The 26,942-nt window shown below is 39.6% G+C and overlaps 1 protein-coding gene across 1 annotated transcript in view; it reads right to left on the bottom strand.

Annotated features, from left to right (window-relative positions):
• OPRK1 (opioid receptor kappa 1) overlaps positions 1 to 13,635 on the bottom strand; it is a 21,278-nt gene extending 7,643 nt beyond the window's left edge. Inside the window, exons 1-3 of the mRNA XM_017830803.1 lie at positions 13,399 to 13,635; positions 12,582 to 12,908; positions 693 to 716 (exon numbers count right to left, since the gene is read on the bottom strand). Of these exons, the coding sequence (XP_017686292.1) occupies positions 693 to 716; positions 12,582 to 12,841 (284 nt within the window). The 5' untranslated portion in view covers positions 12,842 to 12,908; positions 13,399 to 13,635. The remainder of the gene's footprint in view (positions 1 to 692; positions 717 to 12,581; positions 12,909 to 13,398) is intronic.
• Between the last annotated feature and the right edge of the window lie 13,307 nt (positions 13,636 to 26,942).

The raw sequence follows: 26,942 nt of genomic DNA, 5'->3' as shown, positions 1-26,942 counted from the left end.
TTTTTTTTTTCTAAAATACTCTAATTAAGACTTATTGAGAAAATAATACCAAATGCTGGCTTGAAGCACAGAAAAGAAAACTGTAAGGGAAAAGAGAGTAAATCCTTCTCACCCGCGTACCAACCCATCAGTCAGGGCTGGGCTTCTGCCCCCTCACCAGATCAATCTCCTCAACAGGCCTTCCAGGAAGGGAGGCTGTCTATCCTGTAAGTTGAATTATAGCCCTTAAGGTACTGTTCAAACACAAGCATGAGAGTATATGGCTAGAAAACAAATATAAGACATATTAACAAACTAGGAACTTTCTTACTGGTTAAAAAAAACGAAGAAGAAATATCATCTCCAAGTGTATCTTGGCTGTAAGACTGAACAAAAGTTCACTAAACACTCAAATTGCAAATCTCTGCTAAAATAGACTAAATTCCATTAAATGTCTGAAAGGTAGTAGTAGAAAGATGGTTTTACTTCTATAGACATCACTCTTTGATGTTTGGAACTGTTGTCTTGTTCCTACTGCCAAAAAAAAAAGCTATGGGAAGTTGGAATGGTTGCATAAAAAGCACCAAAAAATAAGAGAAGAGAAAGTGGAGAAAATTCTTTCTGTGAGTAACTTAAAGAGCTCAGCACATTTAGTTTATCAAAAAGAGCACCAAGAGGTGACCTGATTACAGTGTCTGAAGACCTCACAGGGAGAAGATAGCAGGTACTGAAGAGTTTTTCAGACTACAAGGAAAGGCATAACAAAGACAAATATGTAAAACTCTAAAAAAGACAAACTCAGCTTAGAAACAATGACACATTTTTCCTAACAGCTAAGTTGATTACTATTGGGAAAAAATTACACAAGAAAGGGGTAATATTTCCATGTTTTGTTGTCTTCATATCAAGATGTGTTGCTTTGCAAAGGGTCTGCTTCAGTCAAATACAAGTTACTAGACTCAACACAGGGATATTTAAATAAAATGCAATGATCTTTGATAAGAGGTGACACAACTAATCGTTCTTCTGAATCATTAATTCTATAGATCTTCAAAAACTTTCCTTAGGGATATATAGGGAAAGTTTCCTTTTTTCCTCTAAAAAAAGCGGGAAGCTAGGGAAAATATCTAAGAATATTTTATAAGACTTGAAAAATCAAATATCTGAAAGTCTTTATATCTGTCATTTCCCATTCCTGGCAACCTTAATTCTTTTTCATGTGTGATACAACCATGTATAAAATATTTTCCCAGTGCCCCTCTTCCTTCTTCCTAGCCTTCCAGTGGAATAGGAAAGAACTGCTGCAACACAGGACTAGTTTTTTACATATCTTCAAAATTCAAATTTTTGAAGCTGTAACATAAAGCATGTTGTCTTTATCTGCTCTGCTTATGTTTTACATGTAAATTGAGCAAGTTTGATTTTTTTGGACTACGCAACACATGCACAAAAAAAGAAAATTAATTTTATCCACTACTATTGATCAACAGGAAGGATGTCTTGATCATTCACAGGCACAGAGAAACACAGTCATCCCAGCATCACCATTTAGACAACTTCCAATGTAACCAAATCAAAGCTGTATATGGGAATGAAAATTTAATGAGGAAAAGAAAAACCCACAATATGCTATTTCTCCCATACAGCTTTGTGAAAGATTTGACTCGTTTCAGGGGTGCATAAGCACATAAAAATCCTTGTTTTGATAACCTTACCTGGTGTGCATCTAATCCTTCCCCACAGCTCACCAGCCTGGCAGTTTCATGACTAGATGGCCTTGCCCTAATCCACCCCAGTTCACATCACCCATATGCCTCCTTGCCCCGCTCATTCTGCACCAGAACAGGCACCTGACCGCTTCTCTGACAGACTTTGAACAAGAAGGCAGAAGACCAATAAATTCTGCTCCAACAAATATTACATTTAGGCAATCTGTTCTCCCAGCACTGCAGAAGCATCATGCATACCTAACTCAGGGATGAAGGCTGCACTGGTTAACCCCAGTAATTCTAAGTACAAGCACGTTTTACTGATGCAACCTCAAAACCCATTGATCTCACACTGGTAATATAAAGAGCTTGATTACTTTCACCTGAAAACATTGGCCTCTGTATAAATGAGATATTGGCCTTTAAAGTCGTAAGCTAGTATAGATTAAATCATAAATTCATTTAGAAGTTCATAAAATTCAGAAATGCCTTTGAGAATCTGGACTCAATCATCTAAATGCCCTTCAGTGTTTTTAATTAAACACCTAAAAATCATTAAATGCCTACATGCCTCTGAAGATATATGCTTGCAAGTTTAATCAAAACTCCAGTTAAAGTAAAGGAGTGACTGCTGTTGCTGTCAGACACTTTGAAGAGGACCCTGATAGAGTCCATGAGGCGAAGGATTTAAATGCTTTTCTACAACTCATTTAATTGCACCAAAATATAGGAGGAAATATTTCAGGTGATTTCGGATTTTCCCACCGTACCCTCCATTCACCCAAATCTGCACTTGAACAAGGTCAAAATAGGAAATATTGTCTGCCGTTGCCAAATTAAAATTATATCAATACCTGCTTTCATTTAAGTTAAAAATACTGCTATCTGCTTTAATTAGTTTAGCAGGACAGATAGGGGAAACCTGGACATAACTGCAGCATAGATGGCAATTAATGATATTTTCTTGGTCTCTTTGAGAGGTAAGTTTCAAAGACTATTATAATATTTGTATTGCTGTATACACTGTTCATGTGAAATCCTACGTCTAGAAAGTGGTTTGTGAAATACTGAGATTTCATAACAGAATGATAACTTTTTTAGTATTACATAGGAAGGGAAAGTCCCTCTTTTAAGTCAGACACTAGAATCTAATTTCAAGAGGCAGCAAAACCTCTGATCACTTAAGCTGGTGGATCTCAAGGTAGTTTGTTAAGCTATAAACAGGCATCATGCCTCTGTAGACTTTAAGCAACTGGAAGATATATCAAAAGAAAAATAGTCAAGATGAAACATAATATTCATTTGGATGGGGTTTTTTTGAATGATATACAATGAAAGCTTTTAAGAAGCAAGTTTAAAATTATGATTACTTACATGTCAAAAGTAAAATTCTCAAAAATAAAATTCTCAAAACTGCTACAATTTAGTCTAAGTTCACTTTCCAAAAATGGAAAGTTCTTTGAGACTGCCTTTAGACTGAGCCCTAGAAAATTTCCCCCATTTCTCAGTTGCCTCATCATTACTGTTCTTTTCCTTCTGGAGTAGAATTTAATTTGCTCATGTTTTTTAAGACAGTAAATAAGAAGAATTCACACCTCTAGCGTAAGCTGTCGATGACATTGTTGTAACAGAAGAGAGAAGCATGCCATTGAGGAGCTGGTATGCTTTGAGAAAAAAATCTGCTAGTAAGGCCCCTTAAAGTTATTGTCTCAAGCAGAGGACGGCAGTGGGACCCTAAAGTACACTGTAACATTAGAAAAGCTAATAAAAGCTGAGAAGGCGGCCCCGGACAACCTTTTTTACTGTAACTGTAATAGGATGAAATGTTCCCTGCAGTATGAAAAGAGGGATCGGGAAGGGAGCAAAACTAACAAAATATACTACAACATTCTCCAGTGGAAGAGTGAAAATACAAAAGCATAAAATACAATGAGGTATAGCAAACACATATTTTTGGCAGATACCTGGGTCAGTGAATGAAAACGAAAGCTAAATCACATCTAAAAACAAATTGCAAAAACATCTATCAGCAGGATGCAGGCTCTGTTCTACTAGGTTGCTCTGAATGAATTATATGGAGATCAAGCAGATGAAAAGCCTAGTCAGGAAAACTCTAAATCTCAGGCTATAATCACAGTACTCTCAATATAATACTGCATCAGGACAGGAAGAAAAAAAAAAAAAACAACTCAGGAGGATCTACTGCAAACCCATACCATGTTGAAGAGATGGTTCAGCTACCTCTTGGATTTTCATAATTCAATATAAAAGGCTTATGCCAGTTTGAAATGAAGACTGAGGTAATTTAAAAAATATAAAAATTTATATCTTGCAGTTTCCATGTCCATATTGGGTTACATGTTAGTATCACATTTTGAATAACAGCCAGAATTTATCAGTACACAGGACCTTGGAAAACACTTTAAATAAAGGCAAACATTGTCACTGCACATATTTAAATTTGCCTGTCTTTAACATCAAAGTTGTTAGGAGCTGAAAAAAATTGTTCTCTACAAAATTTTATCCTAAAGTGGAATTCTCTTTATTAATAAGCATCTGAAAATACCTATTTTTAAGCAGCTTAAAGAAAAACAACATGGTCTTGTCTTTTATTCACCCCTCAAGGAGCATAATCTACTTGAATGTCAAAAGGTATCATAAAATCCTTACAATATACCACTACCATTATTCCTCTGAACTAGTCATAAACTGAGGCTGAACAAGATCTTGCAGATTTAGATTAGATGGGGAATCTTTTTTCTTGAGCTGAAGAACCAGTTTCTGAATTAGAGACGTTCAAGTCTACGTATATCCGGGTCAATTCAAGAAAAAGTCACACTACTTAACAAAAATTAACTATTTTTCCTCCTTCTGTGATAAAAGCTTTTAATATTTTTATGTGAGCTTAAGAGCCTATTTTTGAAGAAATATTAATATGTTGGAAACAATAATACTGTGAAATTTTCACTTCCATGATCTTGGTAGGAGATCTCAGAGGTTAAGGTGCTGTGATTTATACTGTGGCTTAAAATTAATAATGGTAATGTAGAATTTCAAAAAAATTAGTACTTTATCTAAAACCATTGTGTCTAATATTATTATTAAAGAGTCTAGACTATTAGCTTACACTGTGTAACTGATTTTTTGATCTCTCTTGGTAAGTAGAGATGAATAGTGATCTTTTCAAGCAACTGACTCTTTCTCTTGAAAAACTTTATGCTGCTGCAGATGTTTTCCATTGATCAATTGTGCTATGGGGAGTTCCCAGGGTGTTACACAAAGCATCGTAATCCTTCTTACTTGTCACAGGTATATTGCTCTAGTGAGTGTTGAATCAATGTCTCTGAAGCATCTCCCTTTCCCATTGTTTTTATCTCTCGGAAGAATTTTTTTTTACTTTTTTTTTTTTTAAATGAAGGACGTGATCTCTGTCGGCAAGGTGCCTCCCATGGGTTTATGGGAGAGGAAAGTGAGTAGGACAGAGATCGCCTGGCAAAGAAGATAAATCTCATGCTCAAGGCAACAGAGATAGCAGTTCCAGGAAATGATTTCTCAGGGTCTTACTTTCCTTACTATTCTTTGAAGAGACCCTGATCTCTACAGGTAGCTATATATGCAGAAGTTGGTTGGAAGAAGCTACATGTTAAAAATACTTGCTTCCCCTAGATGTTTCTGCAGGACAGAAATAAGGAAGGAACTCAGAAACCTCTCACTCAGGGGTCTTGGGATACGGGAATCACTCTTGTTCCCAAAACAAGGCACCTAGTTTCCATTTTGCCACGGGGATGAATAACAACTGACATTGCCGGGAGTGTTTTATAGGACAACTACGCACTTGAATATGCGGAGACCCAAATCTCTGGTCAACACCCCTGTAATAAAGTTGAACAAGAGACAAGGGACTTTGCTTTATAACAAGTATAGAATCATGTGGTAAGACAACAAATACACATGTTAGTAGTGAGCCAGCTGAAGGTAAAGTCATCAGTCCCTCTTAGGAGGCAGCTGGGAGACTTTCTCTGGATTCTACCCATTTATCTGTTTTCCTCACCTGCCTCAGGGAAGCACACAGCACAGACCAACTGAACACACACATTCCCAAACGAGATGATTCAAGTGAAATTCAGAAAACCTTAGGACACAGTCAACTGAACAACATAGCTGGTATCTTCCATGGTGGAAATCTTCTTCTTCCATGCCCTTTAACAAACCAGTCATTCTGAAAGGCACGTCTAACAGGAAGTCTTGATGCAGTGCATCATCCAGTGGCAAGGTAAAAATATTTTTCTGAGTGTGAACACTAAATGAATATTTTATAGATTGTCTGAACTAATCCTACCAAGCATCTTCTCGTCTGTTACTACTCAAGGAGGCTTTTAGCAGTTATCCTACAATAACCACAATGGCTAGACTACCAACAATCTAGTGGAAAGTGGATTTAGCTGTGTAGTCAGTCAGGAATTAAAAAACCCTCTGTTTTCCATGTGCAACATAGCTAAGTTTGGGAAACCTAGATATTCACTCAATGCACTGCTGAATGGCACTGACTTTTGGAGCAGAGATGAGCAACTGTGTATTACACATGTGGATTGACATAAGAAATGGAAAAAACAAAAAAGCTTCTGTTCACTTTCTTATCAGGTATTTGAGGAAATTCATACACTGAAGAAAATTGTGTTTTCATACTCTCTGCAGAGACTACAGAGTTTCATTGCAAGTAATGTCTCAAAACTGAAAATAGCAAACTGCCTAGAATTAATTTTCACTTCTGTGAGGATTAGAAGATGAATCTAATGAGGGCTGAACCCTCTGGCTTCAGGAGAAATAAATATTTCAAAGATAATACACAGGCTAGCATACCAACTTACCAATAGAACCATGGAAATGCTGTACAATTTTAACTATTCTTTATTTATATCCTTTTTACATTTTAAAGAATGCTGACAGAGTCAGGCATTCCTCTTCCAGTATCCTTGTTCCATCTGTCCACATCCCTTCCCCATAACTAATCCAGTTTTTGCACTCATGCTTGTCTATAGACAAAATTACATTCCTACTGCCTTTTCCTCATGCCTCTCTAACTTCACAAAAAAAAAATAACAATAAATATAGCCCAAAGTCTTCCTTGAGGAGAAAAGCACAGATTCCACACTTTGCAAGAATTATCTGATATTTGCAGATGGGAGGATCAAAATTGAGACATGAAGTAAACCTCCTGGAAGTAGAGTTATCTAAGTTTTTCTGGATGCTTTTTCTTTAGAAAGAAATATGTAACTGGAATCAAAATTCTTCTTAGGAATCCATCTATTTCAGAGAATTTAACTTAAGGGACAAACTAATCACAGTTTGAACAGACAGTGACAGTAGGCAGGACAGGAAGATTATGCTCCCTTCTTCTTAATGCATCCCAGGCAATCCAAATCACACAGTTAAGAATTTCCTGCCACGACACCCTTTCAGCAGATTTAAAATCCTCTCAGAAAAAAACTAAATGAAGGGTGCTCATTCTTTCCTCGTTTTGTCCTCTTCAGCAGAAGGGCTTAGCCAGTCTGCCCTTCCCAAAGGCATCTCCCCACTATGCACCCTCCTCATGCTCCATTCAAGATCATGATCTTCCCACCACTCTCCTGTCTGAAAACAGGCAAGCTGTCTCCAGCTTTCTTCCTTGCCAGCAGCCAAACTAGAAAATTATTGTAAGTTTTCACTCCCTGCCAGTTCAAAAAGGCTCTCTGTAATTCATCTTGCTTCCAGACACTGATTGCAGTTATGCCTTTCTCTGAAATAAATGATTACCTGGCTGTTAGCCCAGCGGAAATGTCTGGATGGATACCAAATTACTTTTCAGAAGCCAAACAGATTACTCACTATAAGCTATAGCCTCTCTTTAATACTGTCTGTAGTAAATATTCCTTTAAAGCCTTTCCTCTACTCTCCCTGCTTATTTTCAGTATCAGCTATTCTTATCACAGCAACAGCATGACACGAGTTTCTTGTCAGCCTATAAATTCCAGGTCTCACTTAATCACTGCCTATTAGGGTTTTAAAAGTATTAGAAAAATTTACATTTTGTTTAAGTGGTCTGTGCTTGTCAGACTATCAATATTCTGTTATAAAATTGTCCTCTTCCATGTTTCCTGTTGTCTTGGTCTTTGTGCCATCTGTTAAAGCTTTTGGTAATGATCAGTCTTCAGAGTTGTGACAGAAATTATGTCAAGTTTGGACAAACACTGCAGAACTTATCAAAATTATCTCCATTCGGTGAGGCAAGGCTAGATGCTCTTTGAAGTCCTGTGATGAATTGCTATCAATCCCATTTGATGCATCTCTATTGGTAAGGTGTCAGATGTCTGATTAGGGAAAAAACAGGTTAAAAGTCATAAACTTCATGAAGTATAGTACAGCTCAGCCTTTGCTTTTAGCAGCCAAACCCTTGATTTCACAAAAGAATGAAATCATCCAAACTGCCAGCAATAGGGAACAAGTAATTCAGTTATATTGACTCTTCTGGAGCTTATTTTTCATTTCAGAACAATATTCTTTCCAAATATAATTTAATCAAATTAAACCAATAATTTAAAGAAAATTAACAAGTAATCTTCTAGTGTTATCAAAATCTATTATTAATTTAAATCAATGTATTGAATCTATTTAATTTTTGTGTACTTTTTTAAAAAATATTTTCATTCTTGTTTGGAATGAATGATGGGGAAATTTAAAAAACTATTTTGAAAGGAGTCAATCTTATGTGACATTTCTTAATATACTCTTCCTGTCGCATAAAATGCCATTCAGTTCAATGAATATGAGACCAAAAATGTGTAAGTGGTTAAATTTTGTCTTCAACATTATACCAAGCAGAGGATTATAAGCTTTCTCTTTTCCCTTCGGAATCAATCTACATTTCCGTGAAACAACCTTGTCTTAAAACTTTTTTTGAATGTAGAAAATTATTCAGTTCACTGGAAGCTTGAAATAGAGATTTAGAAGAAATATAGGATTGGCTATTTAGGATCTTGTTGATATCAGCTGGTCTCAGTAGATAACTTGAAGAATAATGAAGGTAAGACACATATATAGAAAAAGCGCATCTGGAGTGGGTAGGAGACAGCACCTCCCAGAGTTTTTATCAGAGTATGTTTATGGTTCTGATAAGGGCAAATCCACAGTTAAAGTTTTAACTTTAGACAGCAGATTTTTCTTCCCCTCCAGCTGTCACACGAAACTACTATTTTGTTTAAAGCTAGCACTGAATTTTAAAAAAATAAAGTCATGAGGGAGGAGAAATGCAGGGAAAAGACTTTTTGCTTCCGAGGACAAGTAGTTCTATTTATCATCTTCAGCCAACTATTTCACCACCAGAAATATCTTCGAAGACCTTTGAAGACATTTGGGGTTGAGTTAGACTCTAGTTATGCCAAGAGCCACATAGCTATAAGACTATAAGTGAGGGCTAATCACCTAAGTGAGGGCTGATAATTTCACCTGGTACCTGGAAACCCATTCCATGGTCCCCCTTCTCCTCCACAGGAGAAGACTGTTCTTCCCACACAGTATCTGCATTTCCCACCAGTGCAAGAGGCAACGTAAGGATCTCTTTCTCTCTTACTGTCCCCCCAGGAAAAGCAGCAGCAATAGGAGAACACTACATCCCACAGGCCATGGCTCGGCATGAACGAGGCGCTGTCCATCCACCCAGCTGGCTGCTGGCTGACAGCAGACCCCTGTGGATGATACAAGTGGCACACAGCTGGTCCAAACACAGGGAGAGTTCCTGCAAACCACCCACCAACACCACAGTGAGAGCCGACTGCCATGGGCATGAGCAGGCTGCCAGTCCACTGCGTACTCAACACAGAGCTTTTTCTGCACAGTAAACATAACCACTCTACGTGTGTCTGAGGAGTTCAGGGTGTTTACAATAGTCCTGATCTTGCTTCGTTAGTGTTCTTAATGATCAGACTTTGGCTTTTAAATCTAACTGTTGCTGTATGCTTAAAGACAGTGATTACCAGATCTCCATTTCACATGTGAGGAAACCAATTCACAGGGCCATTAAGTGACCTTGCAAAACAGGAAAAAGTGTTGAAGCCCGGTAGCAAAACCAAGAGAAGAATCTAGGTCTCCTGATAAATGGTTTAACAGGCCATGCTGTCACCACATTAAAATAACGTTTCCACTCAGACTTCAACACAAACCTCTCCTCACAGGAGCTGTGTCAAATTCTGCTACTTTTCGGAGTTCAGGAGTTTGTACATGTGGTTGAAATGTCATTATCATTATTTTTCCCTCTGAGAAAACTCTGAGAGGGTTTTTCCTCTCACCAGAAATACACCCCACCACAGCTACAAAAGATTTTGGACAGCCACCATTCTATGTACAAGCAGCTGAGATGCCAACTCACTGGTCTCCATGAGCTTCTCTAGCAGCACTTGTGCAGAAGTAGTAAAACCAGTCCTGTAGTGCTAGCAAAGCAAGAAATTGGCCAAGGCCTGCCTATACCACAGGCTATGGCTGAATTTGAGCCTGTTCCTGAGGCACCTCAAGACTCTGGAATCTCCTAAATCTACCACAGCATTGACATTGCAACAGTTTCACTGACAGTCTCAGAACACAAGAGGTCTTTTTTTGTCACTCAAAAGTGACTTCAATGTCAGGCCTGAAGGGGTCGGGTAGTTGGACTGGATGATCATTGTAGTAGATACAACTGAGCTATTCTAATAATATTAGATTATGTTTAAAAGAGCAAAGGGAGAAGGAGCAGTGCTTGCCATGGCTGCCAGTCCAGGGCTTAGGAGGAGGAGGAGAGCAGATCTGGAATTCAGAGTTGAGAAGTTTCAACAAGGAGCCTCACACAAACCCTATATTCAGCTGGAAGGTAAAGAAGAGACACAGTCTGTCCCCATTCTCCTTTAGAGTTGTGGCACCTAAAGGAGGAGAGGTAATGTGGGATGTCTTGGGGACATGATTTGCCTATCCCTTACCATCTTCTCTCAAAAGCTTCCCATAGACCTTGATTTTCCTCACTATAGGACATCACTGCTGGCTACATTGTTCATGTGTCATTAAAATCCATCCTAAGAGAAAATCATGAAGAGAATGGATGTGAGGGGAAAAGGGAGAAAGATGAGAGGTAAGGACAAAAATATACCTCTTGCACGAACATTTGAAATATTTTGAAATCATAAGGAATGTTTGAAAACTGTAAACCTGCATTCTAGCTAATGATTCTAGAATTGGTTAAAATATTTGCCACAGACAAAACATAGGAAAGAAAGATACTGAAAATAAATAAAAAGAAGAAAAAAAACCAACAAGTGTTTTGTCATTCTCTTTTTTTTTTATTATGTAATCAAGAGATGGACCAAGAGGAAATCAAAGGACAGGTTAATGTAGGAAATAGTAGGAAAGTGAGCCATAGCTATCTAGACCCTCACAAAAATAGTCTTAGGAGGGTAACAAAAGGAAAGAAAAAAGCAAACACATATACACCATTATAATACATACATGCTAACTTTAAGGGCTAAATTTGGGGTTATTTCCACTGCCTAGGTCAGTTAATAAACTATCATTGTTAGTGACTGATGGCTTAGAAAATCTCTGCCTTTGCAGCTGTGTGACTGTCAAGATGAAGCCTCTCTTCTTACAGAAATACAGAAAAAAATTAAATTTCTACACTGAAAGAAGGGCAAAAGGGCATGCAGGATTATAAAAATTACAGCATCACAAAGCTGGGGTCAACCAGTTTTTTCAAACTGACCACAGGCATATTTCTTTATTGCATTATTAAAGGAAATTTTATTTTCATTACTCAGGAGTACTCACCTGGTTATAACTCATCTTTTGTACAGTTCCTTATCAACAACTTCACTGCTTCTAATAACTTCCCCTTATATCATCTGACAGTTATTTCAATATCCTGCAAATATTTGACCCTTTTTGTGCAGGCTTTACTGACAACATCCCTTCCAATACCTCCATTTTTTCTGTGAACAAGCTGATTTCATCTGAGCAATGAATACTCCAAAGTTTTTTGGGTTTTTTTTCAGAATTTTTAGTAGGATTCAAACAGACTGTGAAGCAAGAGCCCAAAAAAGTTGCATGATTCCCCTTCGTTGTTCATTTTTGCCCTGCTGATCTGCACTGTCCAAACATGCCTATAAATAGCAAATGAAAGAGACAAAAAGAGGGAAGAAAGCATAGTGAAAGCTAAAATATACACCAATACAAAAGTGTTAAGTGTTGGTGCATTTCACTAAGTGGTTTAATATGAAAAACTCACTGACACAGGCACAGAGCTTTCTCCTCTTTCCTGAAAAAGTGGGAAAGGTATTTTAGTACCGTCTCTGCTTTCTTCAATCCAACATCAATAACTGAATTTAAACACTGATAAACAGAGAAAAAAACAAGCCTTGCTTTTCCTCCTATCTTTATAATTTCTTTTTTTCCCCACCCTGTTAAACAAACCACTGGGCGCCAAGGCAGGAATGTATCAGTGTCCACACGACTGGACGCATAAGCTGTCCCTTGGGGTCTCCTCACAGTGGAAAAAAAGCTACCTTGTAGAAGTTTCTTTCTTCCACTCAAGTTTTTTTCCCTCGTATGCCAGCAGCCTGTCGTCCCTAGAGGGCAGCCGATGAACACAGCTCCGGGGCACACAGCGCCTTCCCTGAGGCTGCACGACTTATCACTTTTAACCAGCTTGTGTCTTCTGTTTCTAACTGCACATCCAGGCAAAACACTTTGACTGAAAAAGTTTGGGTCATTTCCCTTGCTTTTTTCCAGCTCTTCATGGATGTTCACCCAGAGAGCTCCCATAAACCGCCCCTCCTCCACCCTGCCAAATTTAGGGACAGTCTTCTGCACCTCTTCTAACCAGTACCCAAAGCCCCTTACCTTACGATGACAAACATGACCAGGGAGTTTCCCACCAATCCAACAACGAAGACCACCGAGTAGACAGCAGTGATGATGATGGGAATGGCGGGGGAGATGCTGGTGTGGTTGTGCTGGCCATCCCCAAGGGCCCCAGTGGCATTGCTGTCGTAGTCTGCCCAGCCGAGGAGCCAGCTGCTGCTGGTGCTGAGGGGTCGACAGGGCCCCGGGGAGCAGGTGGAGTCCAGCTCTTCACGGAAAATCTGTACAGGGGCATCCATAGGGGTACAGTCCCCACAGGTTAGGGGGAGACCAGGAGGAGTGTGCAGACAGCAGGAGGCAATTAAGCTGGAAAAGAGGGAAGAGAAAGAAAGAAACAGAAGTGCTATCACAGCCACCAAACACTAAGACCTTTGAGACTTGTATGTGTTAAGGGGAGCTCTGCTGTGATGGGAACTGTAATCTGCCGAGCAGAGATTTAAGCAAATCACATTCATATTGAATAATTGCAAGTTTTACATCTTGCTATGTAATGCTGCTCCTGCAAGTGCACAAGGAAAGTTTTCCTCCGCTTTCAGGGATTTCACAGAGAAGCAAACCAGATGGGAACACTTCAGATCCACCCCCACACTTTAACCCTGTCTTTCCCATCCTCCATATTTATGTCAAAGTGTATCCTAACAAGGGCTCCTGAATGCCTAAGCTCTGCTATAAAGGGGAAGGAGACAGAGAAACCCACCATCTCTCTGCACATCTGCTTTAACATCCTGCCCTGGGTTATTTTTTCCTGATCCCATAACTGCGTTCAAAGAAGAGACACATTAATGACAAAAAATACCTCTTTCAGTCCAGGAAAAGGAGCGGAGTCCTCAAACAGATGTTCTTTGCAGGAAAAGAAAAGAATAAAGCAGCTGTGCTTGGCTCCTAAAAGTACCACCGCCCTTCTAGGACTTTTGAACCTGAAGCACCTGTGCCCTCGGAGAGGCGTGCTGGCAGCAGAGCTGGTTGCCGGGCATGAGCTGAAACGTGTAGCAGCAGCAATTGCTGCTGTTCCAGCTCCTACCACTTCGCCTTTTCTCTCTCACGCTCCCTCTGCCTCCCTCCCGCTCTGCCGGGGCTCCAGTAGCACTCTGCACTGATGCACACGTTCTCCTCTGTCTCTGTCCCTGCAGCTCAGAAGCTCACATGACTTCTTTCTAGACAGTGAGAGGCAGATAAATTAAAATAAAAGCAAGAAATAAGTTCTGCAATGAATAAATGCTTATTTTTAACACACTTTTCCAAGTTGCCTTTCCTCATTCCCCCTGCATTCGCAGGCCTCAAGCAATGATCGTTTCTGTCCTATTGAACCCCACAGGATTTCAGACTAGTAGATGCTGACTGAAACAGGAATATTCGGTTTAGATGCCTTGACTGATCCATCTGCTCTTTCATGCCCCAGCTCCACAATTCTGCATCCAAAACATTTCTCACTGGGTGTCTGTGCCCCTGTTCCTTTGCAACTGCAACTGGAAAGAAAGTCAGAAGCTGTCTACGAGAGAAAAAACGGGGACCGCGATTACTGTCCTTAATTTATTCAAGCTGTCCCACACCATGTGAGAAGCCAAGAATTCCCTGTAGCATTGCCAGAGCTCTATTCTCCTTAGGCTCCAACTGCAGCCAGAAATGGAGAGAAGGCATGTGCAGAAATCACATCCCTCAGAGCTTATCCCTAATATACTCCCTCAAGCAGGAGTTGGTAAGGCACCAATAGGTGTTCAAGATATCCCTTAATTTGCACACAGACCTTGAAATCCCCACCAGGAGTCTCTCTAAATGGCAAACTGGGGAAAGAAAGGCAAGACCCGGAGTTGTTCCTACTCCTTTGGAAAAGGCTGAGAACAACCAGACTGGCTACATCCCAAAGCATGAAAACCAGCAGAAAAACCAGTCTCTGAAGAGAATAGCAGACTGATGTGCTTCTGTGGGTATTTGATGAAGCCTAGACAGTTAGGAAAGGGGCTTTGGGTTTTCTTCATCCTTTCCCAATCGTGAAACTTTGCTTCATGCTCCTATGTTGAGTGTCTATGATCAGGCTGAGTTTTCTATTCTAAAACAATTTTTTTCTAAACCTATAATTAAGATGAGAAATTAGGTCAGCTCAGAGTCAAAAGTCATGTGGAAGGTTTAAAAGGTACAGAATTCCCTCTGTTAGAGGAAGAGACTTGTTCAAATGTGATTACGCTTTTGACTGTGGTCACTATTTTCTCAGAACATCAGCAACTGCTCACTATCATCTGTATAGAGCTGTCTAAAAGCTTCACACTTAACGAAGATGGATAAAAAGGCAAAATAAACATGTGACAAAAACATCCCTGAGCCAGGGACACAGACTTGGGATAGTAATAATTCTTTTGAACATGAAGCGAGATCCTAACAGAAAATGTACTCCAATCCTGTTTTTATCCTCTGCAATTCATTGGTTCCTGCCTATGTGTCAGAGACTGAAGCGGTTAATGATTTACACATTCTAGGATTGCCAGGGGACTATTGCAGGCTGGGAAGAGGCAGCTGGACCCATCCCCACCACCAGTGCTACTGAAGGTGTTGAGTCCTGAAAAGGAAGGAAGAGCTGTGTTTACCATGCCTTTCACATGAACTCTGCACTGGGCTGTCGGAGGCGTTGGAGGTTCATGGCATGGCCCATCAAAGCCCATACCCCACTAACCCTGAAAGGGGAAAACCCTTTTACCGTGCCCCTCACAGGAACTCTGAGCAGGCCCAGGAGACTCGGAGGCTTGTGGCATGGCCCATGACACTATCCATGGATATAATAACTCATAATTTCTTTGAGTGTGGGGGCTTCCCTCCCCCACCCCTAACAGATCAAGACCACTGCTTCAACAAACAGATATGGAAGCTGCAACTACCAAGTTTCATCTCTGGACCCCATGGGCGGTGACTATATACATTTTTCCATTCTCATCTTTTTCTAACTCTCCCTTACTCTTATCCTGTCTTTCACTTTCTCTCCCTTATGCATTTTCCCTAAAGGTCATCTTTATATCATAATGCTATAGATGATAGATACAGATGATAACACCCAAAATGGCAACATACCTGTTTATCTTTGAAACAAAATTTTTCTAAAATAAAATCTACATATATATATAACATATATATGTTTTCAAACATCAATTATTCAGTGTCATTTCATTCTAATCCACCCTAAGGGATTTATTAATGTGGGTTACCCCCCAACTTTCTGGGGTGGCTCACAACACCATGTACTGAAAGGAACTACTACTGCTATATCCTCTCATACATAATTTTACTTGACAATTTTCAACTTCTTATTAACATCTTCCCCAGACTTCTCCATATTCTGGAATTAAAATGTACAGAAGAGCTTTAAGACAGCAATATGTTAGCACTCATTAATAACTTAGCTCTTATGAGCAATCATTTTGTCATTCTGCAATTGCTACAGGTGGATCAGAAACTTTTATACGAGTAAGAAAAGCCTATTATCACTGCATAAATCAGCAGCACAGATGATGTAAAATAGCAAGATAAACAGCAGACTTAAAGTTTTTACAAGCACCAGTGGTTGGAGAGTAAGCTGCTCATTCTCTAGCTAAATTCTGTGCTGAAACTGTCCACCAATCTTAAAGTTAGCACAAAAAAGATATGATCACAACTACAGTCACTGACCCTTAATGGAGTTTGCATTGCAACTACATGAGACTGGAATAAGGTGGAGTTTGACAACAGCACTGCAAATTATAGGTGAGCCAGAGGCATCATGTAAGCTGCCTAATGCAACTGTGTGCGTTTGTTCCATGTCGGAGGCTCAACTTTGGCTCTTGGTTAGTGTATGTCTTTGCAATACAGTAGAAAACAAGTACTTGGCCTAGGGAAATGTGTTTCTTCAGAAAGTGAAATCAAAATTGTATGCATCGGTAAAAAAAAACTTTTCCTTTCTTGGGATTGCTTTCTTGATGAAAACCTGAATATCTGGATTATCAGAGGAAACTGGAAACACCTGCAATGATATAAAAAGAAAAACTAAGGGCGGAGGTAGAACCGCTTTCCATCACCATTTTCTTCTCCTTCAACATGCAGCTGCTAAGTGCCTCTGTGTCCTTCCCAACAGTCCTGTGGAAAAGGGCAGGAGTCCCCTGAAGTCACAAGGGGAGAGAAAGGTGGTGTTTGCAGGTGACCTAATCCAGATTGTTTCCACACGCTGATGCCAGAAGTCCCTGTTCCTTCTGAGGGCTGACATGAAACAGAAGGTCTTGATATTTCAAAGGAAAGCAATGAAATATTTAGAGAAGAAAGACATCATAAAAACATAGTCTCACCACTCAGCTGAAATTTCCCCCCAGTACTGTTCTTACAAACATGTGGCTTTGCATGCCCCCCAATTTTTTGCTATGATAGTTTAGACCCAGTGTTGACCTCACTGGACTTTGGAAAACACAACAGAAATCGCTTGGACCTTTTAAATTTAGAAAACAAAACTATATACCAAATTCTATGTTTAGGGAAGATTGTTTAAGTTGTGAATTCCAGCCCTCAAAAGTAAAAAAAAAAACACATTCAACTGCCTGATACCTGGGAACTACAACACATGCATTTACTCAAGGTTTTATTTTCCCCAGGCTCTGTACCTCAATCAAAAATCAGCTACACAATATTGTTACATTTAGGTGGAAGGTCAACCATAAACTTGGAATTTTGTATCTGTAAAGTGTTTTCTTTTGCAATCCTAGTGAAATTCTTTGAATGAATAAGGAATATGGGGGAAGGGAGATATGTGTTATTTAACAGTAGCAGATAGGAAGGGCTTCAGCATTGTCTTTTTTTTTTTTTTTTCACCAAAAGCTAACGAGCTGCCTGCATCAGCACACTGCTTCAAAACTTGAACAATGTGCTGGGACATTAATTCAGCCCTGACTCAGGGGTAAGAATGAACCACACTGAATCACTGGCACGACTGTGCAGCACCCGCTCACCGTGCTGCAGCAGAGACTCAGCTCCATCACTTCAACACATGCAGGTTTTGAGTGAAAGCTGCTAAGGTGTTAACATCATTTCCCAAAAGACCACAACACTTTATGGGTTTAAGTCAAATATGCAGCATAGGGCAGATCTTGAAGTTCAGCCATGAACTGTAACAGAGAATACTTCAATACAGGACCATTAGCAGAGGTCACCTTCTATTCTAGAGGCTGGGAGGAAGACCAGATGAATTAAGTGGAGCACACTATCAAGATGCTTTTTCAGCTCATAATTGGTTTTACTACCTGATTGACCAAAGGCTACAACAATAGTGAACCTGAGTAAAGGTAGGAGATAATGGAAATACTTTCTGGTGGCTCCAGTTGCCAGGGCAACAAAGTTCTCCTGTCTCTCTGCATCTAGAAATGTTAGCTCTCTGTGTGAACACAGCTTTTGGGAAATGGTGTGTTTTATCCTCTTCAAAGACCAGCAAGGGAGAGGGAGGGGGAAAAGAGAGATGGGAAAGTATATGTAATACTACCTAAACACCTTTTGTACACATATTTTGGTTACAGTAGACTAAATATTCAGCATAAGACTTGTGCTTTTTTTTTTTTTTTACTTGTAGATGGCACAAGTTACACTTAAAAAAAAATGTGCTACATTTAAAAAAAAATTACTGGTACAGAACTCCATATTCACCTTCAGAAACCAACACAATAAAATGCTGAACATTGGGACAGCCTCTGTGGCCTGTCCCAAGACATGTCCACCTTCCACGGAAAAGTCCTTGAGAGGGTATGGAGAGACCAGTCACCCTCAAGCTGTCAACTGCAGAGAGGGACTGGGACAAGCGTTGGAAAGTTTCTGACTTTAGGACTTTAAAAATGAGGGGTCTTATACAGAGAAGAGCCAACTGGCAGCGAGGAAGTCAGTGGCTGGGATTAAGGAGTTCAGAAGATACCAACAGGAAGCCATATGCTTCACTCTGCTGTCACCCTGCTTCCCCCCAGCAGCACTTCCCTGGCAGTAGGCCATGGTACACATGCCAGCACCTTGAAGCAGAGGCAGAATTGTCAAAACACATCGCCACGTTGCCATTTTCCCGGCATTTCATTTCACCTCATCAAGGTCCTCAGCTGGAAGTTTTAGAATTTCTCACTTTTCTGAAGCAGGCTAGAGCTGTGACTCCAAAGGAGATGCCTAGAGCAGCTGAATGTGAGCTAAAGACCAACTTTTAAGACTTCTCTTTAAAAGAGAAAAATGTGGCATTCCTCAGATGTCTGCGTAACACATACAGGTATCTGGTCTACAGAGCAGTTCTTCTGATACAGACTTTTTTTACCAAAAAAAACCAACTAAACTAATCACTCAAACAAACAAACAAAAAGAACCAACAACAAAACAAAACAATTAAGTCTCTCTAATTACTATTTACAATTACTTTTCCTCTGGGCATTATCAGTTAATCATCTTTCACAGCAAGTTGACTTCCCAGCATGTGGAAGAACAGTTCTACTGGTAAGTGGTTGTAGTCCAGGGAGGGAATTTGAATCTGCTAACACACCCAGCTTTGGTTCTGAGACAAGAGATGATGTTGATGTCATTGATAAATTTTATGGGAATAAATAAAAGCCACTTTAAGATTAGCCTGGTCGTTTCATTTTAGGGTGATCCCAGTGGATTGTGTGCGGTAAGTACTGACTTTTCCCCAAAGAGCTCAAGCTCCTGCAGAGACTTCCCTTTACCTTTTTGACACAAAAAGAAAGATGATTCATTTCCAGGAGGGGTAAGAACTGTGTTGATTATATGCCAATGATACCTAAATCTTAGTCTTTGCTTTAGATTTAGAATGCTTGCTGACTTATTCTAGTGCCTGGCAGAAGTAAGAGAAAAATGATGCAGCTGAAGCTACAGAAAAGAAAATTTTACACACACAACCCCTAAACCTTGTCCCTCCCAGCTTCTCTGCCTCCTCTTTTTCCCACCTTCATTCATACATAATGAATGGCTTACAACAGTGTTGTGATAAAAAAGTGGTGACTTTAGCTCTCTGAATAAGGGGTTGTGCCTGCACTAGCTGACTAAACCAGTCTCTCCGGAGCAGAGTGGCTGCTGACTCCAGGATGAAGTGGGGAAGGCTAAAGCCCCCTTAACTGTTTTCCCTTTTCTTTTCCCAGCTAATCGAGTCCTATTAGTCATTCAGTCAATGCCACAGAGAACCTAAAGCTACAGGAGTGAACAGTGCATTAACAGTGATGCTAAGAGAGGGGAGTATCAAGAAAAGCGAGGTGGCGAGGACACGGCTTTCCTCAGTGGAGGAGCAGGAGGGAAGTGAATGAGGGATTACTTAAACACATGTGTACCAGTAATGCTCAAAAAATAAACCCTCAATTGTTTGAGGTTATTTGAGTTTATTTAAGTCCCACTGAACAAAGGATTAAGAACTGGCAAGCAAATACTCGAGAACAAGAGTCAGGGTGAAGCCCAAAATTTGTCAAACTGCACAAAGAGAGCATTTAGCCAGGGCACACATGGAAAGAACACACGTGTCCCCTACGCGAGGGGAGCCGAACTCCCACGGGAACAGCAGCCGGTCTCGCCGAGCGGGAACAGCAGAGGGTGTCGAAGCCCCGGGAGCCCCCGGGACCGGCACTGCTCGCCCATCCCAGCTGCGGGACCGAAGTGCCCGGGACCCCCCAGCTCCGCCCGGGAGCAGGGAGCAGGCAGAGGGGGTGAGGCCCTTCACAGCCCCCTCCCTCACCCCTCTGCCTGCACTTTTGCGTAGCCGTGCTCGGTTTTCTCCCTGCTTATATTTCATAGAATCACAAAATCGCTAAGGTCTAAAAAGGCCTCTGAGATCATCGATTCCAACAGTCAACTCAGTTCTGCCAAGCCCACCGTTAAACAGTGTCCCCAAGTGCCACATCTACACATCTTATAAATACCTCCAGGGATGGTGACTCCACCACTTCCCTGGGCAGCCTGTTTCAGTGCTTGACCACCATTTAGAAATTTTTCCTAATATCCCTAAACCTCCCCTTGTGTAACTTGAGGCCGTTTCCTCTGGTCCTGTCATTTGTTACATGGGAGTAGACTGACACTCATCTCGCTAAAACCTCCCTTGAGGCAGTTGTAGAGAGTGTTAAGGTCTTCCCTGAGCCTCGTTTTCTCCAGGCTAAACAACCTCAGCTCCCTCAGATGCTCCTCATCAGACTTGTGCTCCACACCCTTCATCAGCTTCATTGACCTTCTCTGGACATGCTCTAGCACATCAATGTCTTTCCTGGAGTGAGGGGCCCAAAACTGAACACAGGATTTGAGGTGTGGCCTCACCAGACCCAAGTAGAGAGGAACAATCACTGCCCTGGTCCTGCTGATCATACTATTTTTGATACAAGCCCAGATGCCATTGGCCCTCTTGGCCACCTGGGTACACTGCTGGCTCATGTTCAGCCAGTTGTCATGCAGCTCCTTTTCCACTGAGCAGCTTCCCAGACACTCTTCCTCAAACCTGTAGTGCCCCATGGGGTTGCTGTGTCCAAAGTACAGGACCTGGCAGATTGCCTTGTTGAACATTTTGCAATTGGCCTTGGCCCATCAATCCAGCCTGTCCAGATCCCTCTGCAGAGCATTCCTGGTCTCCAGCAGATCAACACTCTTGTCCATCTTGGATGTGAACTGACTGAGGGTGGACTCGATATCCTTGTCCAGATCATCAATAAAGATATTAAACAGGACTGTCCCCAACACTGAACCCTGTGACCAGTCAACAACTGGATTTAACTCCATGTACCACCACCCTGAGCCTGGCCATCCAGCCAGATTTTACCCAGCAAAGAGTCCACTCATCTAAGCAATGAGCAGCCAGAACTACTCAATGGTGTCAAGCAACAGCAAGGCACATATTTTAAGGCTTTTGAAGTCATTTGCTTCAGCATGTTAGACGATAACATGAAAAAAGACATTTAAGCTCATGTATAGAATGTCGCAAAAAGGACAAACAACTATTTTACACTGTCTTGTTTCATGCTGTTACTAAACCATAGATTACTAAGTGTGAAAATGAATCTGAAAAATTGTGCCAATGTTTTGCAGCATATGGAAGTGAGCCTTTTGAGAGGTGTTTAAATAAGCAGTTCAAGAAGAAAATGAATATGGGATCAATTTGTTGATTGCTTACATCCGATTTCAGTATCAAACTGATAAATTCATGCTTCTCTTAGAAAGGAATTTATGGGACACATAAAATACCAAAGTCCAATTTTATTTCCATCACCTACTGTGTGTAGCACCACTAAATTCAGTAATGCTGCTAATGGAGTAAAAATACCAGGCTAAAAATTTCATTTCTAAAAGACAAGGAGGAGGGGAAAGAAAAGAAAATCAATAGAAGTATAAGAGAAAATTGCAAGAGCAATCCAAGTTCAAAAAACCTACAGAAGGGGAAAGTATCTCTGCAATGTAGTGGCATCAAGAAGAATATCAAATGAGAATTAAGAATTTGTCAGGGGAACAAAGAAACTCATCAAAGACTTAGGCATTAAACAGAAATATACCCCATGACTGGGTTGTCTTGACCTTTTTTCTGATTTCACCTCTTTTACTGTTAGTATAACTGCCTATTATTACAAATTATCAACATATTCATAAAGTAAATGGCACCAAGGCACTTCCTTTTTATTTGAATGAATTAGAATCCCATACCAGCTAATTTTCCTAAGTACTTTTCAATTGTGGTTAAAGATTACTAATTGCTTTAGGTTGCTAATTGCTCTACATACCGAAAGATTTTTTTAGTAAATGCAAAGATCTTTTGAAATATCAAGAATGGAAAGTACTTTAGTGCCCATTGTTTCAATAGCATGCTTTAAGTGAAAACACTGGTATCAAAGTATTCTATGATTCTAACATCTGCAAATACCTCTTTCTGGAAAAAAATAACTATTTATTTCAATGGCTTTGTTACTACCAAAGATGGAAAATGAGTGGATATGCACGCATACAGGGAGATTGAGAAAAAGAGGGAGCTCCAGCAGTTGAGTCTGGCAAATGAGTTGGTGGCTAGGGTAACTGAAACAACGCGTTTTTAGGCTGCAACCTTTCTTCTTGGAGTTAGTTCACTGTAGATGAAAAAAATACTCAAAGACAGATTGCTGCTTTAGTCTAACAACTAAAACTCTTTCTAGACATGTGGATAGCCCAGGCTCACCTCCTTACTCCAAACCAGATACAGTAGTTGTCTTAATCTCCCACATGCGGACCAACTGAGCCTGTTCCACCAGTATGTCTTTGGTGTCGTCCAGAACATTCACATTTAAATTGCCAATCACAATTTAATCTGTAAATTCTAGTTAAAAAATTAAATATTTCACTGTAAATTACAAAATCAACTCACTATATTTTAGGTGTAAAATCTGAGTGTCTCACTTCAGTCATTCAAATCTGAACTTTTGACTGTAAATTTTTAATTATATTTACCTCGATTTTTACCAAGTGTTTATGGGATGTTGTATAGTTTAAAGTTACATGATGATTGTAGAATGCTTGATCCACCCCTTAAATTAATGAAGAGTTAGGAAAGTATCAAAAACTATTCAGGTAAGATTTATTGTGTCAGCTAGTCAGCAATAAATTCAGACACAATTATGAGTCCGCTAGCAAGACAAGTCTAATAATTATGATGTTAAAATTATGTGTGAGGCTAAGAGTCATAAAGAAAAACTCATTCAAGATAAATTACGTTCTACTGTTCTGGAATAAAGTGAATGTAACAGGATTAAAATATTTTTTTCATAATTGCAAATTCTGAATCCTTCTCATGCTGCATGTCAATGACCCACACAATTTTGTTTCAGAAATCACACAGTACATGTCGTTTCAGTAGAGAGTTTCAGAAGTCACCTTAGACATTTTAAGGGATGAATCCTCATTCCAAGAAAATGAGGCTCTGGGTTATATAGACAGGTCCACCGAGTAAAAAGGATCATGATGAGATGTTTTTCTTTATGCTTTTCAGAACAATTAAGGACACTTCTTGCAATTAACTCTCCCTCCATTATTAGAAATATTGAAAATACAGGACCAGCTTCTAGGAAGTGAACAGAATGAAAGGAGAGAGAAGAGCTATTCTACAGCAAAAGTGACACTCCAAATTTTGTATGTAGCCCGGACAATGCAAGAATGAACCATCTGAGGCCTTTGCTCTTGTACCTTTGTTGCCTTCAAAAAAGTAAATGAATGGTCCCAAGGCTGCTGCGAAGAGTCACATTCCTGGGTCTCTTTAAATGTTTTGGGGGAAAAAAGCAGATAAGCTGTTCTTATAATTAAATTTTCTCTTCTTTGGAATGTCTACAGCAACAAAATGAGGGATCTTCAGAGTTCATGGGCACTCCTGCTGTTCAGCCAACCCTCATGAACAAGATCAGTCCCATCATTCCTGAAAGTGCTTCATGCAGGCACGCCAGGTTTTAGGTGAAGGTCCTCTTTAACGAGTGTTGCCATGGAAGCTTTTTAGAAACTCAGCTCCGATAAGCATTTGCTGTGCAATTACCAGCTGGTGGTTTGGCTCAAAAAGCCTCCAGTTCTTCGGCACTGTGAAGACCCATGGTGTGTTTCAGCTGACACTGGTATTACGTGCCTGCGTTTTGCCTTGACTTGTTAACTCTCCATTCAAACTGCTGGTTTTTCTGGTCACCCTTTCCTCCTTTAATTCCTACTTCATAGCTGCTAGTTTACCCCATGACTTAGTATGTTTTCTAATTTAATTTAATTCTGACACAGATATATCTATCAGGTGCAACCACCATAAATATGAAACACATCTACCAAATTTTAATTTTCTCCTCTTGAGGGGGATTCAATTTTGCGCGGTTTAAAATTCTATTAGATATTAAAACAGATTTTAAAAATGTCTCTGAAGTAATTTATTCAGTTAAATAATTGTCTTCATAACTATCCTTCTACCATAGAAGATGGTAGAAGGATAGTTATGAAGACAATTATTTTTGCTCCTAAAACACTATGCATGGACATCCCCCCAGACACGGTATTAAAGTATTAAACCTTTTCTCTACTTGTTTTTAACAAAATTTTTTCTTTAGTCTTTCATCATTTTTCACTTAACAGGAAAGATGTATTTCCTTTTCAATCAATTCTGCTGCAACTAGATTCTGACTGTATAACTACTAATCTCTTCACCATGAGATCCAAACTTAATTTCCACTATATACCTATTTGTCATTTGAGGTATGGACATAGACATGCTTAGAAGATGTAATATGAGATAAGGTAGGATAGTTTTCCTGGTTCAAATTTAATTTTTTTTTACTTTCTGAAGTGCCAAATTTGTCCTAATCTGATGAGTGAAATGATTCTTCCTCATTAAAAATATTTGATCTACACCCATCAAGTATTTCATTTAAGCAGCATAAATACAGTTATATATATTAAAAAAAAGAAGTTGGTATGTGATATTAAACATCTTCTGAGAGTTCTATCGTTTTACCAACACCATCATTCCCCTTTTCATGTAAAGTCAAATTGTCAGCAGTCAAAAATCATCAAACTCAAAAGAGACAGGTAATGCCTGACTAGCAAGGAGAAAACTTCCAGAATGAATAATATTTGAAAAGCATGCTTAACCTACCCTGTCCTAAATATGCTTCCCTTGAAAACTGAAAAAACAGAATAAACATTGAGAAAATATTCTTCCTTTAAAAAATGTTCCCAATGGCTTTGATAGCTACAATTAGTTGTTGGTATTAAGCCACTTTGTCAAATCACTAAGTTCAGCAAAATAAGCACAAGTTTGTGGCCCCACTTGTCTTGCCCCACAGTAGCAAACAGACAAGCATCTTCAGCAATCCCTGGAGAAAAATGAGTGACCTCCCTCTACAACCAGCAAAGAAAGACTCACCTTGTCTGTTCCCATAGCTCCCAGTGGAGGACTATTCCCAGAGGGTTTAGAATCAGGCTTTTAAGTTACTGCTGCAGCAGGTAGAGTTGCTCAGCTGATGTTCTCTGTGAGACACTATTTTTTAGCATTTAGGCAAATTTTTTATACTGCATCTGTTTGTATATTTTTTTCCTTCATGCAAAGTTTTGGCCTTAATCATGTAGTGACTTTGAGAGAAATTGGTAAAGAAGAAAAGAAAGAGGTGTACGGACGGAAAGGAAGGAGAAGAGGATTATAAGGCTGGGGAGATTGGACAAAGAAAGAGGCAGAGGTGAACAAAAGTTGAAAAAAAGGCTGTTTGCCTGCTGCCTTTACTTAGACTAAGACATAATAACTGTAGAAACTACATGGGAAAACTTATTTTTTATTATAAGCTCCATAGAGAGAGTCTAGTCTAGGAAAATAGCCTGTGATTATCTTTTAGCTTCTGAACAGAGACAGTAAACATTATAGTTCTGAGCACTTGAATTCTTTTTTCTACCTGTTCCACTTTAACATTTCTTTCACAGCATATCCCATCAGCACACAAAGAATTGAATAACGTAGATTATCTTTCCATGTTTTTCCAAAATCCAGCCACAGGACAGTAACTTTCATAAGCTTTGATTCATCTGGCCTGCAGCAAACATAAGGCTCAAGGCTCTCCAAGTGAGACTATAGGGAATTACTAGCAAAGAGAATTACTACTACTACTACCACCATTTTACAGTCTATCTTTTCTTCTACAAGCCATGCTCAGCAGGACATCTCCCAAGCAAAAATATTCAATCATTATATTCATGCTTTCCCAAACGTTGCCTTTTTTCTTCAGGAGTCCATAGGAAATACCACAAAATTACTTATTTTCTATCTCATTGCACGGTGGATGAGAAAATTAACCTCCTTTAAAATCACATTTAATAAGTTTATTTTTAAAAAAATGCTTTAAAGTAAATCACCCAAATAAATTGACAGTAAACTAGGGAAAAAAAAAAAAGAAAAAAGGATCCTCTGAAGTCCTGTGCTTCTCAGTGATTTCACTGCCTGATATCTGCAGGTACCCAGCACTGCAACTGGTACTGTTCTTGTGACTTGGTGAAGTCATTTTGTTGCTCCATTTGTTACCTTCCTTTGTTACCTGGTGTTCCGTAGACTCATATGGAGAACCTTCTACAGCCATAGTAGCACACTGTCTCAGGCAGCACTATCATTTCGATAAGCATTTGTTTCTTGTGAATGCCTTCAGATCCATCACTTCTTTTTTGGAATCAGCAAAACAGAGATGTGCTCAAAAGAGCAGAAAATATACCCTGGTTTGATGGCTTATTTCCCATTTCTTTGCCTTTCCCTTCTAGTTTTCTCCCTTCAAAACTCTCTAGTTTTTAGTCCAAGATTTATATTATCTGGAGAAATAAAAACACATTACTTCTCAAACCAGCTAGGTACTTCCAATAGGACTTGCC

Source organism: Lepidothrix coronata, unplaced genomic scaffold (genome assembly GCF_001604755.1).
Source record: "Lepidothrix coronata isolate B3197 unplaced genomic scaffold, Lepidothrix_coronata-1.0 Scaffold6, whole genome shotgun sequence".
NCBI classification, from domain to species: domain Eukaryota; kingdom Metazoa; phylum Chordata; class Aves; order Passeriformes; family Pipridae; genus Lepidothrix; species Lepidothrix coronata.
Note: the sequence above shows the minus strand (reverse complement) of the source record. Positions and strands in the feature narration are given on the sequence as shown.